This window comes from Arachis ipaensis, chromosome B8 (genome assembly GCF_059453495.1).
Source record: "Arachis ipaensis isolate K30076 ecotype BB chromosome B8, ASM5945349v1, whole genome shotgun sequence".
Lineage (NCBI taxonomy): Eukaryota > Viridiplantae > Streptophyta > Magnoliopsida > Fabales > Fabaceae > Arachis > Arachis ipaensis.
Window position 1 is genome coordinate 18294457 of NC_142443.1, and position 15999 is coordinate 18310455.

General features: G+C 31.8%; 1 protein-coding gene across 2 annotated transcripts; it reads left to right on the forward strand.

The window, feature by feature from the left end:
- Positions 1 to 203: 203 nt before the first annotated feature.
- On the forward strand, positions 204 to 15439 carry LOC107610622 ((-)-germacrene D synthase-like). Of its 2 annotated transcripts, XM_088496148.1 has the most exons (7): positions 204 to 311; positions 6828 to 7107; positions 7222 to 7597; positions 7692 to 7910; positions 8090 to 8231; positions 8323 to 8571; positions 15143 to 15439. In XM_088496148.1, exons 1-7 carry the CDS (start codon positions 204 to 206, stop codon positions 15437 to 15439), a joined length of 1671 nt encoding a protein of 556 aa, XP_088352274.1. The 2 variants fall into 2 exon arrangements, with proteins under 2 accessions (XP_088352274.1, XP_088352273.1); XM_088496147.1 differs by having other exon boundaries at positions 6828 to 7597.
- The last annotated feature ends 560 nt before the right edge of the window (positions 15440 to 15999 follow it).

The window sequence follows — 15999 nt, forward strand, 5'->3', positions numbered from 1 at the left end:
AGAGAATGTAAATTCCGATCACAAACACCAATATTTTGTTGCCCACTATGAAGGGTGTTAGACCCTTTAATTAATGAAGGACATGTTAGAAATCACATCTATATATAGTGATTGGTTCTTAACTCCTTAGCATTCGTTATCCATTGTCCAGTACCATACATGTCAAAAACACCACCATATCATTTTAAGCTTCAGTTTTAGTGATGACTTCGAATCAACATGTCCCTTCTAACTCAAAGCGACGCTCTGCAAATTTTACTCCTAGCATTTGGCACGATTTTTTCTTAAAATATGCTGATTCTAAATTCTCGGTATCTTATTTAATTTTGTACGATAAAATATGAGTATTGTTATACGTATATCAGTAATAATTTTAGGCGAACAAATATATTAATAATCAAATCCAATCAAATTGCTTGTATATATAAGTATTCTTTTTTTTTTTTGTGTATCTCTGTTTTTCTTTTTTTTTCTTTTTTCTCTTCTTTTTTTACTTTTTTTTTTCTTTCTCTTCTTTTACATTATTTCTGTCATTGTCATAATCGTCATTGTCTTCTTTTTTCTTGCTTTCCTATTTTATCTTTCTTTTTCTCAATAAAAATAACACATAACAAAAAAAAAAACAAAATAAATAAAGCATAACAAAAATAAAAATATAAAATTTTTAAAAAAATTATAAATAATAATACAAATTTTTTTTATATTTTTTTCCTCTTTTTTTTTATTTTTAATCTATGTATTTATAATTCTGTGTTCAACTTCATAAATTACTGTGTTTAGTTTTATAATTTTTTTTTTAATATTTTGTCTATGTAGTTATTTTGCGTTAATTTTCACAAATTTATGTGTCTAGTTTTATAATTTTTTATTTTTTTTTTCTTTTTTGATAATATACATATAAACTTTTGAAAAAAACACAATTTTATAAACAATAATATAGAACTTCTGCGTTTTTCACTTTTTTTCTCTTTTTTTTTTCTGTTTCTCTTTTTTTATTTCTTCTTATAAAAATATATTAGAAAAAGGAGAAACTAATAAAAATGCGAAATAAAGAAAGACTTGGAGAAAAAGTGAAAAATAAGAAGCCAAAAAAAAATAATAAAAAGGGAAAAATACGCAGAAGATAAAGAAGCCAAAACGAGGAAATAAATGTAGCAACAGAAATGGAAGAAGAATAAAGTGTGTGATTCCTGTGCGTTTTATATGAGTAGTATTGTTGGGTTAATATGTAATAGATTAATTTAATTGGACTTTGGTTATTGTACATATAAGTTTACCATACATATATTATCGTGGTATCTTTTTTAATTATTACGTATATTCAAAATACAAATTAAACAGTACATATATATTTGTAATTTGAGGCAAATAACATGTTAAATTTGAAATAAAAGAAAAATTTTGGGTAAATAGAAAATGAGCATTGAATAGATTGGATTAGTAATATACTAATATAGGATTTAAACCAACTAAACTACTCATGCTATTTGAGATAATTTTACATTTTTTTTATATATTTTTTCCGTATCTTATTTTTGATAGTTATTAGTTCTTTCTAAACATAACCAAATCAGCATTAGCGAGCACCATAAATAATTCTAAAACTTTATAGTCTTTTCAATTAAATCATAAATTAAAATTAATTCTTAATCAATCAATTAAGGGTCGTACTAGTGTACAGAGCAAATTTCGTACAGATATACAGATTTATTTTACTGTATTTCACGTAATGACACATGTTTGTCTCATGTTGCAGTTTGCAGGTGGCTGAGAAAGGCTGGTGGGAGCTGATGGGAGGTGAGACGGAACCGGCTTGGTGGGGTGAACTTGAACGGGGTTACAAAAGTTACGCGTTCCGTTGGTTTGGGCTCTCGTCAACGTACCCTAAAAAATAATGTCGGGTATCCTTTCTTAAATTAATTTACTTGTCGCAATTTATTGGAAAAAAGGGTCTTATAAATACAATTCGGGAATGGAAAAAATTAAATTGGCCAACATAAACTGCCACATTGGTAAACTAATTGCTATAGGCTCCGGTTGAGCTCAACATTTTTTATTTCGAAAAATAATTAATTAGTTTATATTCATAAAATCGTTATATATTATATGTATTTATTCACAAATAATATTAATAAACATCATAATTATATTAATAAATATAATATAATTGACACAAATATTTCTTATGTTTTTATTTATACGTGTTTACTTATAGTGACATTTATAATTATAAATAACAAAAAATAAAACTAATTTAAATATAACCGAGTAGAAAATTCAAGTAATATTTAAAAAAAATTAATGCACGTTTTTATCAAGAGATTACTAATTAGCATTTAAATTTGAATTAGGGTGTAACAGAATTTATTTTCTTAAATTTGAATTAATATCAAAATTAGGAATAATTAAATAAATTAACTCGATCAAAAAATTAATAAACAGTGATAATCCAATTTTTCAAATTTAATTAACCACTTAATTTTGAAACTAAATCTCAATTTTTAATATATAAGTAAAATTATAAAAGAACTAATAATGAATATGAATCAGAAATCAATTAAAAAGATTAATTTCTTTTAACTAAATACAATCAACATTAGTCAATTTTTTTAAAAATATGTTATTTTTTTTAAATTTGAAACCGTCAGATCTGTAAAAAATTGAAAATTTTTATAATTACAATATAATTAATGTTGTATTCTTTAAAGTCAGACTTTTATAAATTTTTCAGTTAATATATAAATAAAATTTTTTACTCGCAACTAATATTTGAAGTGGAAAATAAATTGTTACGATGGGTAACCGGAGATTATTGGGTTGGATTAGTCTGGCTGGCCCAATCGTTGGGATAAGGGAGTATCCAAGCGGATTGATGATCCAAGGCCCCCGTTCGATTTCGGTATGAGAGAATGGGGGGTGGTACCTGCAAAGACACTCCGATGCTAAAGTCAGCAAAGGGAGCAAAACAGGTCTAGAGAGTATTAGGCTTAGTAATACCTGAGAAGTGTCGGTGTATTTATAGTGGTGAATCCATAACCACCGTTGGAGTAATTCCGTTATTCATGGGGAATAACCGTCCCTTTATCTTAGGGAGGTTGAGATATGGCTCCAGGAAGTGGGTAGAGAGATTTTAGGGGCAGTTACTCATTTGAATGGGTGTTTATCTGCTAGCTAATCTTCGTCCCGACTTCTTTAGAGCAAGTCGTGGTAGGAGCCGACTTCATGGGGTGAAGGTCGGTATAGAGCAAGACTTAATCCTTTGTATTGGGCCTTTCGCTTGGACCTGGGCCTTATCATTGGGTCAGGTATGAACATAAATATTTATATTTTAGAAAACTTAAAACCGATTTACTAATTAATTAATTGATTATCGTAAAAAGAACATTATCATTATTAAAAAAGTTATAGATGGACATAATTTTTATTTTTTATTATCGCAATAAACATTAAAAAAATTTTAATGTAAAGTTTAGCGCAAAATTGACATACGAATAATATAATTATATATATTCTTATTTTTTAAGAATTTTTTTTATAATCGAAAAATATGATAGACTTTAAATTGTTTGATTTATATTTTATATTAAATAAATAAAAAATAATATATTGACTATTGTTCATGTTCGGTCACAAAACTCAAAACAAGGCTCAAGAACCAGACAAAGCCTATATATAAATATCAAATCCATTTTGTCGGTGTGTCCGACCTTGTGGAGGCCAACTTGGAGTGCATAATCTTAACTGCACATATAAATATACTCCTGTATTTAAATATGAGATCTCAACAATTTTTAGAAAAAAGAAGATAACTAACCACCAGATTAGGAGGAAAAGTTACAAGAGTTATCACTAGGTCACTCGTCCAATTATTTAACTCTCATTTTTATTTTTGTATACTAATTGTTTATACTCTACCCAAACACTAAGACCCAGGTCTAAATGAGAGACCAAATTCAAATATTGACCCTCACTCGACACCGACCTTCTCTCAAGAAGTCGGTTCTAACCACAACTTGCTCTAAGGAGTCATATCTCAACTTCCTTAAGATAAAGGGACGGTTATCCTCCTTAAAAGATGGAATGCTTCAACGGTAGTTATTGGTTCACCACTATAAATACACTGACACCCCTCAAGTATCTCTAGGTTCCAATACTCTTTAAAACTTGCTTAGACCCTTGCTGACATAGGTATCGGAGTGTCTTTGCAGGTACTACCCCCATTTTTTCACGCATACAATTCGGATGGAAGCTCCCAGACGTAAACCAGGTCAGAGGCTTCCTCCATCTGACGATTGAGGTAGCCCAACGAATCCAGTACATTAATCTTCGATTACCTATGATGACACTAATGATATTAGTAGACGCTCAAATTGTGTTTCAAATTTCAAAATTATTAGTCTTTGAGCTTCAAAATTTATTACTCTTTGATCTTCAAAATTTATTTTCTTCGGTGTTTTCATTATTTTTTTTATGCTCACATGTAATTGTGTTTCAAATTTCAAATAGTAATAATAACCAATCGAATTAAACAGTTAAAATATTAATTCATGATATTTTATTAAATAAATTAGTTTTAAATAATATAAAAAGACCAATTAATTTTTTCTTTTCTCAAATAGAGTTAAACAGTTAAAAGACATTTTATTATAGACTAATCACTAATATATCTAATATTCTAAAAGAACAAAAGCTAATTTATTATGTAATTCAAAGGTCACTCCATTTATATTTTTTAAGGTTTTAGAAAACTAAAAACTTTTGTTATTTTTATAGTGGATTAATTAGACAAATAATAATAATAACATTGCTTATCTGTGCCAATTATTGGTTCAATTTATCTCATTTAAAACTTTTTTATTTCTTTTTATTCCAATGAATTTTTTTGGAAATAAGATTTCCAATATCTTAATGATTTTCTTTTTATAAAGAATAGAATTATGTGAACAATAAATATTTTAACTAAATTTAAAAAATAGGATAAAGTATATTTTTATCCTCCAAATCTCAACGTCAACTCATCAACTCGTCCTACAATAGTTTTTTCGGTGGGATTTCGGTCACCATCGGAGTTCTAAAGAAGCTCGAGCATCTCTGGCTTGACTCCAACAACTTCCATAAGACCTTACCTTCAATACTTGCAAACTGAAAGATACAACGCCCCATGAGAAGAGAAGGTTGTTGATTCCCAACATGATTCCAACAAAGATGATAAAGGTAGAATCTTTTTGTTGAAATCTTTGAGAACATGCTTGAAGATAAGGATAAAATTGATGCAAATCGAAAACATTAAAAGTAAAATTGAAACAAATTAAAATTTAGGGGTATTTTTAAAATTTTTAGTAAACGTCAAAGAGAAAAAATATACTTTACCCTAAAAAATATTTGCATTGCATTTTTTTTAAAAACTGGATTTCTTTTTACATAAAAACATAATCTTTATTTTTCAAAAAATCATCACTTTTCACTATAATTTTTTTTTGTTTGGTTAAAACCTTCTTCAATATAGTATTACTCCTTAGAATTTTTCCCTCCTAACATCTTTTGCCCTAAACGGGCCCACTTTTATTTTATTCCTTTCTCAACAAACAACTATTATCACAAACAAAAAAAATGATGCCGAACTTCTTCAAACTCAAATCCAAAAGGCCCAAAATACGATAACAATGTATCCAATAGCATTCCCGTAACACTGACAAAAAAAAATTAAAAATACCCAATCCCGTAACAGATTTTCGGAGCTCAGGCGCTACACGGCTCAGCAGCTATAAGCCATCTACTTTGCCTCTTCTGTGACACTTCTGCTATTCACCGACAGCAATTATGAATATGAATGACACATACACTACGTGTCAATCTACCGTTGTATTTAAGGGAATCTCTTTATCTGTATACCAATTAACATCTGTATCTTATAACTGGCCATCAATTAAATATTTATCATCACAATAAATAATAATTTTTTTTTAAACTCAACAGAAACTAATTAAGTCCATGAGAGCAAAAAGATATAATTTTATTAAATTTGCTATTCTTTTAAGTTTTTATAGAGTCATATTATTAAAATAGCCTACTCTGCATTTTATAAACATTTCTATAATTATATATAGGTAATTAATAAATTCGATTCATTTTAATATTGACTTTTATATTTTTAAAATTACGTTTTTGTTTTATTATCAAACAAATAAAAGCTCTTCTTTACTTATTATTAAAATGGCACAACTTTCAATCTTTTACATTATTTATTTAATAACAACAAAAATAATATAACCTTGTTCAAGTTAACTCATTACTGAAAAGCAAATTTCATTTAAACGAAGACAATAAAAAATTTGTTAAATTTATATATCAGTAATTAAAAGAAATAACTTAATAAGCATGTACGGTATCGATAAAACTATTATCATATTATGAGTTTATGGCATTTATCAAGTAATACTACTTTTTTCTTTTTCTTGATTTAAAATATGATGATTTCTAAATTTTGGTCTCTCCTTTATGCAATTTTTGGATCCGCCTCTCAGCAGGCCCGTTTCCTTTAAACAAGGGGCTGGCTTTTAGGCTAATTTTAAATATTGAAAACTTTTAAGTTTATTTATCAACCAATTTTTTAAATTATATAGATAGTTGAAACTTGAAACATAAAAACATTATTTGTACCAGTTTAATTTATATCAAATTTTATTTAAGATTAAATTGAATCGACAAATTCCTCAACAAAACATCATATAATAATTTAGATAAGTTGATCATATATAAAAGACACATGACATATTTGCTGATCTTTTACTCTTTTGAATTAAATATTAAATTGAAAAATTTTGCAGGAAGTCAACAAAACCATGAAACAAGAAGTTCAAATGCATAAAGAGAGAGTGAAGATGAATTTGTCTTTTAATGACAATAATATCTTTAAGAAATTAAGCTTAATTGATTCAATTCAACGTTTGAGTATATCTTATCATTTTGAAAATGAAATTGACAGCATATTAGTACAAATTCACAATGATTTTACCAAAAAAGATCTTGCTATAGAGGAACGTGACCTTCATTTTATCGCATTACTTTTTCGTTTGTTCCGACAAAAAGGATATATCATTTCATCAGGTATATATGTAGAACTAATTTTTGTTATCTTTTATATATACAATTACAATATAAAAAAGATACCAATTATTAATTATGGACTCACACTAGTTAGTATAAATATGAATTATACATATGTTTTCAACAAATTCAAGAATATAGAAGGAGAATTCGATGAAATAATTGTTGTTCAAGATGTTGAAGGAATGCGGAGCTTGTATGAGGCTGCACAGTTAAGATTTCATGGAGAAGATATATTAGAAGAAGCACATAAATTCACATACAATAAACTTAAGTCCATCACCAATCAATTGAATCCATCTCTTGCTGATCAAGTCAATCAAAGTTTAGTACAACCTTTTCACAAGGCAATTCCAAGAATAATGGCAAGGTCATATATGTCTTTTTACGAAAAAAGTTCTACGCATGATGAAGTTCTTCTAAAGTTTGCAAAACTAGATTTCAATATACTTCAGAAATGGTATCAAAAAGAAGTTGGTAGTGTTACCAAGTAAGTACTTTAAATCTAGCTAAGCACTTCTTATTAGAATTCTTTTTTTAAAGTTCCTATAATCAACAAGATATAACTTTTTGTACGATTACAGGTGGTGGGAAAAGTTAAAATTTTCGAAAAAAGTCCCTTATGGAAGAGAGAGGACAACTGAGTTATACTTTTGGCCATTTGCTATGAACTCTGAGCCTAAATATACTACTTTTAGAGTTGTGGTGGCCAAAGTGTGTCAATGGACAACTCTATTAGATGATACTTATGATGTCTATGGAACAATAGAAGAACTTGAGCTCCTCACACAGGCAATCCAAAGGTTTTTTATTTTACTGAAACCAAGAATTGACCAATTTCACATTATGCTACATATGTCAATTAAGAAGGATCTATACATATTGATCAATGAGTTTATATTTATTTTGGTTATTATCTTAATAATTCAATTCCATGATTATATTTCTTTCTTAATTAGTTTTTAACCCTTTTATGTTTCAGATGGGATATTAGTTACATTGCATCTCTTCCAGAGTGCTTTAAGGCAATTTTTAATGCAATTGTAGAACTTGTTGATGAAATAATAGAGTTAAGTGCTGGGAGTGGAGAATCAGACTTGGTGTTGCAATGTCTCAAACAGGCTGTAGGCTTTATTCTTGACTTTTTTTAATTTTAAATTAATTATTATATTCATTCATCATCATTTTAATGAAGTTATATTAATTAATCTGCAGCTGTGTCATTATGTACAAGGTTACATGGATGAAGCAAGATGGTGTCATGAGGGATATATTCCAACATATGATGAGCGTAAGGTTAATGGTGCTACTTCTACAGGATATCAAGCGTTTACAGTAATGTTTATTGTTTTGGGAGAATTTGCAACCAAAGAAACTCTTTATTGGATTTCTAATAATATTCCACTTATCGTACATGCTTCGTCAGTTATTTCTAGACTCTCAAATGATTTGGCTTCACACGAGGTATATGATAAAAATATAATTATTTATATATCTCTGTTTATTAAGTTAAATTTTTAAGAAAAATAATTTGTTATTAATATAATGTTAGAATTTTTATATCAGAAAGATCTAGAGTTTATTAAGAAAAAAATTATAAAAAAATTTAAGTAAAATCTAAAAAACAAAAAAACTTTTATTTAAGAAGACACGTTAAAAAAGTTGTTTCATGACATATATTGATGTTAATATATAATTTTAACATACATATATAAGAAGAGAGAGCTTCTCATAAAATTATTTATTTTGGTAAAATAATATGAATTATTATATATTTAAAATATTTTTTTAACGCAAGAGTTTCTTTTATCATATTATGAAATAACTTTTTGAAAGAGCCTAGCAGCGGAAACGACACAAATGTCCAACACAAGAACAATATGGAAACACTCACAACATAATATGGCAGCAACTATAACAAGCAATTATAGCAAGTAAAGCAATAATAAGAACACACCGAGATTTTAACGTGGAAAAACCCCTCAAGGTGAGAGGTAAAAACCACGAGTCGTCCAAACCAATGAAATAGCTCCACTATAATCAAATGAGGTACAAGAGAGTCTCAAACAAAGCAAAAAAATGTGCATATAACCAGCCAAACATCAAAGCACCAAAGCTCACAAATGAAAAGCAAGAAGATGAAATATACCCAAAAAAATAGAGCTGCTGTCAAAGCCAATTTCTCCCTCTGCAGAACTCCAATTAAAATCTTCACCGTCCAGAATGAAGAACAAGATTTGAAGAATCTATAGTTTAAATTTCACGTCGATCCAACGGTGAAAGAATGAGAAACTGCCGTTCCAAAATTGCTGCTCTGTGTAAAAACGGGAAACCTAATTTCTCTCTTGCGAAGCCAATTTCTCTCACTGAAAATCTCCAATCAAAATCTTCACCGACCAGAATGAAGAACAAGATGATAGGAACATGCAGTTTAAATTTCAAGTCGATCCAACGGTGAACAACTGAGAAACTGCTATTTGAAATTTACTGCTTTGGACAAAAACGGGAATTCTGTTTTTCCCTTTCTCTCTCACTTGGTGGCTACTCTCTCTCACTCTCAATGACCCCCAAAAATCTGAACTAGGATTGTGCCACAATGGGTGCAAGAGACACCCTCAAAATGTTGGGCTTGGACCTCACAAAGGAGAGAAAAACCCAACAAATCTCCCCCTTCTCGACTAGGTGGAGGCTCTCGCCATTCCGGCAATCAAACAACATGTTTCAAACTTTTCTCTTGACAATGCTTTTGTCATCATATCAGCACCATTGTCATCAGTGTGAACTTTCTCAAGTTCCAACAACTTTGAATCTAACACATCCCGTATCCAGTGATACCTAACATCAATATGTTTAGATCTTGGATGAAAAGTAGAATTCTTGGCAAGATGAATAGCACTTTGGCTATCACACAACAACACATAACGGTCTTGCTTGAAACCAAGTGCTGCAAGAAACTTCTTCATCCACAACAACTCTTTACATGCTTCAGTTGCTGCAATAAACTCTGCCTCTGTGGTAGAAAATGCAACACACTTTTGTAGCCTTGACTGCCATGAAATAGCTCCCCTTGCAAACTTGACCAAATAACCTGAAGTAGACTTTCGAGAATCAATATCTCCTGCCATATCTGCATCAGTAAAGCCAACTAGCAAATGTTTCTCACCACCAAAACTCAAACTCAAGTTAGTTGTACCTTTGAGATATCTCATAATCCATTTAACAGCATTCCAATGTTCTTTACCTGGATTAGAGAGAAAACGACTCACAATACCAACTGCATGAGCAATGTCTGGTCTAGTACACACCATAGCATACATCAAGCTTCCAACAGCTGAGGCATAAGGAATTTCATCCATTGCTTGTTTCTCCTCATCAGTGGTTGGACACTGCTTGGTACTCAACTTAAAATGAGGAGCAAAAGAACTAGCAACACATTTGGCATCATTCATGCCAAACCTTTGAAGCACCTTCTTTATGTACTTCTCCTGTGACAAATAAAGCTTCTTGGAATCTCTATAACGAGTAATAGTCATGCCCAAAATTTGTTTGGCAGGACCCAAGTCCTTCATAGCAAAGAACTTACTCAACTGTTTCTTCAACTCATTAATCCTCAAAGCATTCTTGCCCACAATCAAAATATCATCCACATAAAGCAAAAGAATGATAAAATCATCATTAGAAAATTTTTGCACAAATACACAATGATCTGAAGTTGTCTTACGGTAACCATGCTTCCCCATAACAGATTCAAACTTCTTGTACCACTGTCTTGGAGCTTGCTTCAACCCATAAAGACTCTTCTTAAGCTTGCACACAAAATCTTCCTTTCCTTTAACAACAAAGCCCTCCGGTTGCTCCATGTAGATCTCCTTATCTAAATCACCATGAAGAAAAGCTGTCTTCACATCCATTTGCTCAATCTCCAAATCAAGAGACGCTGCTAATCCAAGCACAGCACGAATGGATGACATCCTCACAACAGGAGAAAAGATCTCCTCATAATCAACACCTTTTCTCTGGCTAAAGCCTCTAACAACCAATCTAGCCTTATACCGAAGCTTAGAATTGTGTTCTTCATTCTTGATTCTGAATACCCATTTGTTCTTCAAAACTCGCATACCTTTCGGTAGCTTCACTAACTCATAGGTATCATTCTCAAGTAAGGACTTCATTTCTTCTTGCATAGCTTCAAGCCATTGAGCTTTGCTTTCATCGTCAACAGCCTCTCCAAAGCATTCAGGTTCTCCCCCATCAGTCAACAAAACAAACTCATGTGGAGAATACCTTGACGAAGGCTTTCTCTCTCTCGTAGACCTTCTAAGTGCATTTGCAGGAATTTCTAAAGCTGGTTCTTCATCTTGATCATCATCACCAACTTCATCAAGTATTGGATCAACTGTTCCATCTTCACCTGCACTTGTATCATGCTCATTATTTTGAGCTTCAACTCTACCATCTTCTACCATAGGCATAGAGGGAGTAATATCCAAGTCAGAAAAATCATCACTAGGCTGAACCATTGGCTTTTCCGCATTATCAACATCTTTCAATGTTTGGTCTTCAACAAAGACAACATCTCTACTCCGAATCACCTTCTTGTTAACAGGATCATAAAACCTGTAACCAAACTCATCCATGCCATAGCCAATAAAAATACATTGCCTAGTCTTTACATCAAGCTTAGATCTCTCATCTTTAGGAATATGAACAAAAGCTTTACATCCAAAGACTCTTAAATGATCATAAGAAACATCTTTACCTGACCATACCTTCTCTGGCACTTCAAATTGCAAGGGAACACATGGTGTCCGGTTCAAGACATGAACAACAGTGCTCAAAGCTTCACCCCAAAAAGATTTTGCCAATCCAGACTGTGACAATAAGCACCTAACTCTTTCAACCAATGTTCTGTTCATCCTTTCAGCCAAGCCATTCAACTGAGGAGTCTTCGGAGGAGTCTTCTGATGTCTTATACCATGCTCTTTACAATAAGCATCAAATGGACCTGAGTACTCACCACCATTGTCAATACGAATGCATTTCAACTTCTTCCCAGTTTCTCTTTCAACAGAAGCTTGAAATTGCTTGAACACATTCAAAACTTGATCTTTGGTCTTCAAAGTGTAAACCCATAATTTTCTAGAATGATCATCAATAAAGGTTACAAAATAGATAGACCCTCCAAGTGTTCTTGTCTTCATCGGCCCACATACATCAGAATGCACCAAGTCAAGTATCTCTGACTTTCTTGAAGGTGGGTGGCTCTTGAAAGAAACCCTGTTCTGTTTCCCAGCAAAGCAATGGTTGCACTTTTGCAAAGCAACCTTACAACCAGATAAAAGATTCCTCTTGGATAACATATTCATGCCCTTCTCACTCATATGACATAATCTCTTATGCCATAAATCAGTTTCATCAACAAACTCAGCAGCATTAACAACATCTTTCACAATCTTTGCTTGAGTTAAATAAAGAGTAGAGTGTCGAGTACCTCTAGCAACAACCATGGAACCCTTGGTGAGCTTCCAACTATCACGAGAGAATGAGCTATCCAAGTCTTCATCACACAACTTACCAACAGAAAGTAAGTTCAACCGAATATCTGGAACATGCTTCACACGCTTCAAAGTCAACTTGGTACCGTTGGAGGTTTCCAAGCAAACCTGTCCAACATCGACACATTTTGCAACACCTTGATGAGCCATTTTTACATCACCAAAATCACCAGGAGTATAAGACGTAAACAAATCCCTCCTAGATGTAACATGAATAGAAGCACCGCTATCAATCACCCAACTAGTGCTATTATCAACAAGGTTAACAGATTCAAACTCCTCAACAACAAGAAAATCATCATGAGTTACATTAACCTTGTCTTCCTTGCTACCATCATCTTTATTTGTGCTCTTGTCTTTACTTGCCTTGGCTTTCTCCTTCTTTAGCTGCCAACAAAATTTCTTCACATGTCCCTTTTGACCACAATGATGACACTCAATATTCTTATACTTTCCTCGAGACTTGCTTCTGCTTTGATCTCTACCTTTAGGACCTCGACTTTTGCTTCTCCCCCTAGACTCAGAAACAAGAACATCTGAATGTGTAGTCGATGTACCTTGTGACTTTTTTCTCATCTCTTCATTCAAAACACTGCTCTTGGCAAGATCCATAGAGATTACACCATCAGGAGCAGAATTGGACAATGACATTCTGAGAATTTCCCACGAGTCTGGTAAGGAGCCAAGAAGTAACAATCCTTGAACTTCTTCATCAAACTTGATACCCATGGAAGATAACTGATTCATAATTCCTTGGAAATTATTCAAGTGATCTGTCATTGATGTCCCATCTGTATACTTCAAAGCCAACAACTGCTTGATCAAAAACATTTTGTTATTCCCAGTTTTTCGAGCATACAACTGTTCAAGCTTAATCCAAAGGGTCCGAGCATGTGTCTCTCCAATAATATGGTTCAACACATTATCGTCAACCCACTGCCTAATATATCCACAGACTTGTCTATGCAACAAAGTCCAATCATCATCAGATTTATCATTAGGCTTCTCTGTACCAAAAACTAGTTGATGAAAATTCTTGACATAAAGCAAATCTTCCATTTTTGACTTCCACAAATCATAATTAGGACCATTAAGAGTGATCATCCTACTAGTATTAGTATTAGCTTCCATTGTTCACAAAATCACAAGCCCAGAAAAATACCAACAAGCTCTGATACCAGTATGAAAGAGCCTAGCAGCGGAAACGACACAAATGTCCAACACAAGAACAATATGGAAACACTCACAACACAATATGGCAGCAACTATAACAAGCAAATATAGCAAGTAAAGCAATAATAAAAACACACCGAGATTTTAACGTGGAAAAACCCCTCAAGGTGAGAGGTAAAAACCACGAGTCGTCCAGACCAATGAAATAGCTCCACTATAATCAAATGAGGTACAAGAGAGTCTCAAATAAAGCACAAAAATGTGCATATAACCAGCCAAACATCAAAGCACCAAAGCTCACAAATGAAAAGCAAGAAGATGAAATATACCCAAAAAAACAGAGCTGCTGTCGAAGCCAATTTCTCCCTCTGCAGACCTTCAATTAAAATCTTTACCGTTCAGAATGAAGAACAAGATGTGAAGAATCTACAGTTCAAATTTCACGTCGATCCAACGGTGAAAGAATGAGAAACTGCCGTTCCAAAATTGCTGCTCTGTGTAAAAACGGGAAACCTAATTTCTCTCTTGCGAAGCCAATTTCTCTCACTGCAAATCTCCAATCAACATCTTCACCGACCAGAATGAAGAACAAGATGATAGGAACATGCAGTTTAAATTTCAAGCCAATCCAATGGTGAACAACTGAGAAACTGCTATTTGAAATTTACTGCTTTGGACAAAAACGAGAATTCTGTTTTTCCCTTTCTCTCTCACTTGGTGGCTACTCTCTCTCACTCTCAATGACCCCCAAAAATCTGAACTAGGGTTGTGCCACAATGGGTGCAAGAGACACCCTCAAAATGTTGGGCTTGGACCTCACAAAGGAGAGAAAAATCCAATACTTTTTTAAATAGTTATATTACTAACAATAAAGTTTAATTTTAATCAGTTATAAATAATTACTAATTTAATTGAAGTATTGATAATTTTATAAGAGTGTAAAGAAGCAACTACTAGTTCTGATAAAAAACAAAAACTTAATAATTAAGTTTGACTTTTTTATTTATTAACTTTCACATAATAGTATGATATATAATATAATTAAGTTGATAGATATAAATTAAATCCATTTACTAAGATACTATTATTTTTTGTTTAGGTGTTAATTAATGTGGAATATTTTTTAAATCATGGGCCTATACTATCTTATTATTTCCCTAAATAATTGAATCAATAATAATTTAACAAAGTGATGATTAATTTTACACTCACTGAAACACACATATATAGTTGGTTTATTTTAATACTTTTTTGACAATAATATGCATGATTCAACTTTTAATTTGGATTTGATCAATTATTTGTAGTTTGAGCAGCAAAGAGAACACGGTGCTTCGGCCGTAGAATGTTGCATGAAGCAATATGACTTTTCACAAGAAGAGGCCTGTGAATTCATAAAAAAGGATATCAATAATTGTTGGAAGGATATGAATGAAGAGTACCTCAAGTTAATTGACTATATTCCAAGGCCAGTCCTTGATTGCATCGTTAACATGGCACGCGTATGTGAGTTTCTATATGTGAATTCTGAGGATAAAGTTACAAATTGTGCACTCTTCAAAGACCACATTGTGGCACTGTTTTTGGATCCCGTGGTCATGTAGCAGTTTGTGGTCCAAATAAATTTTTGAGTGTGTGGCTTTACTTAATCTTTAATTATATGTATGTTATTCTCGTCCTGTTGTTATTGTTTATTTGTATTGTCTTGTGACTAAGGATACCAAGTTCTTTGGCAATAGTTAGTTTTTTATCGAGTTAAATTCTAAAATGATTTTTGTGGTACACAATAATTTTCGAAATCCCAATTACATCAGTAATTATGTGTTTGAGATCATTAAAAATGTGTATGACTTTAGTTTTTAGATTCTTTGTTTGTAAATAGCTTCATGATGTGATGTGATTTAATGACATGAATTTTTAGTGATACATATCATATTATGGTTTAGCTATATATAATAATATAATAATAGATTTATGAATAACACATTACATATTGATGTGATAATAGCATGTTTCACAAGGAAGAGTCTATAGTGTGGATGTATATAATATCTACATGTGTGGATCCTATATGGAATAAATGACATTCAAATACGTGTGCAGAGACTTAAGTGTGATAAGATGGCGTTGCATCATCTCTGCTGACAGTCACAGAGAGGCTCCA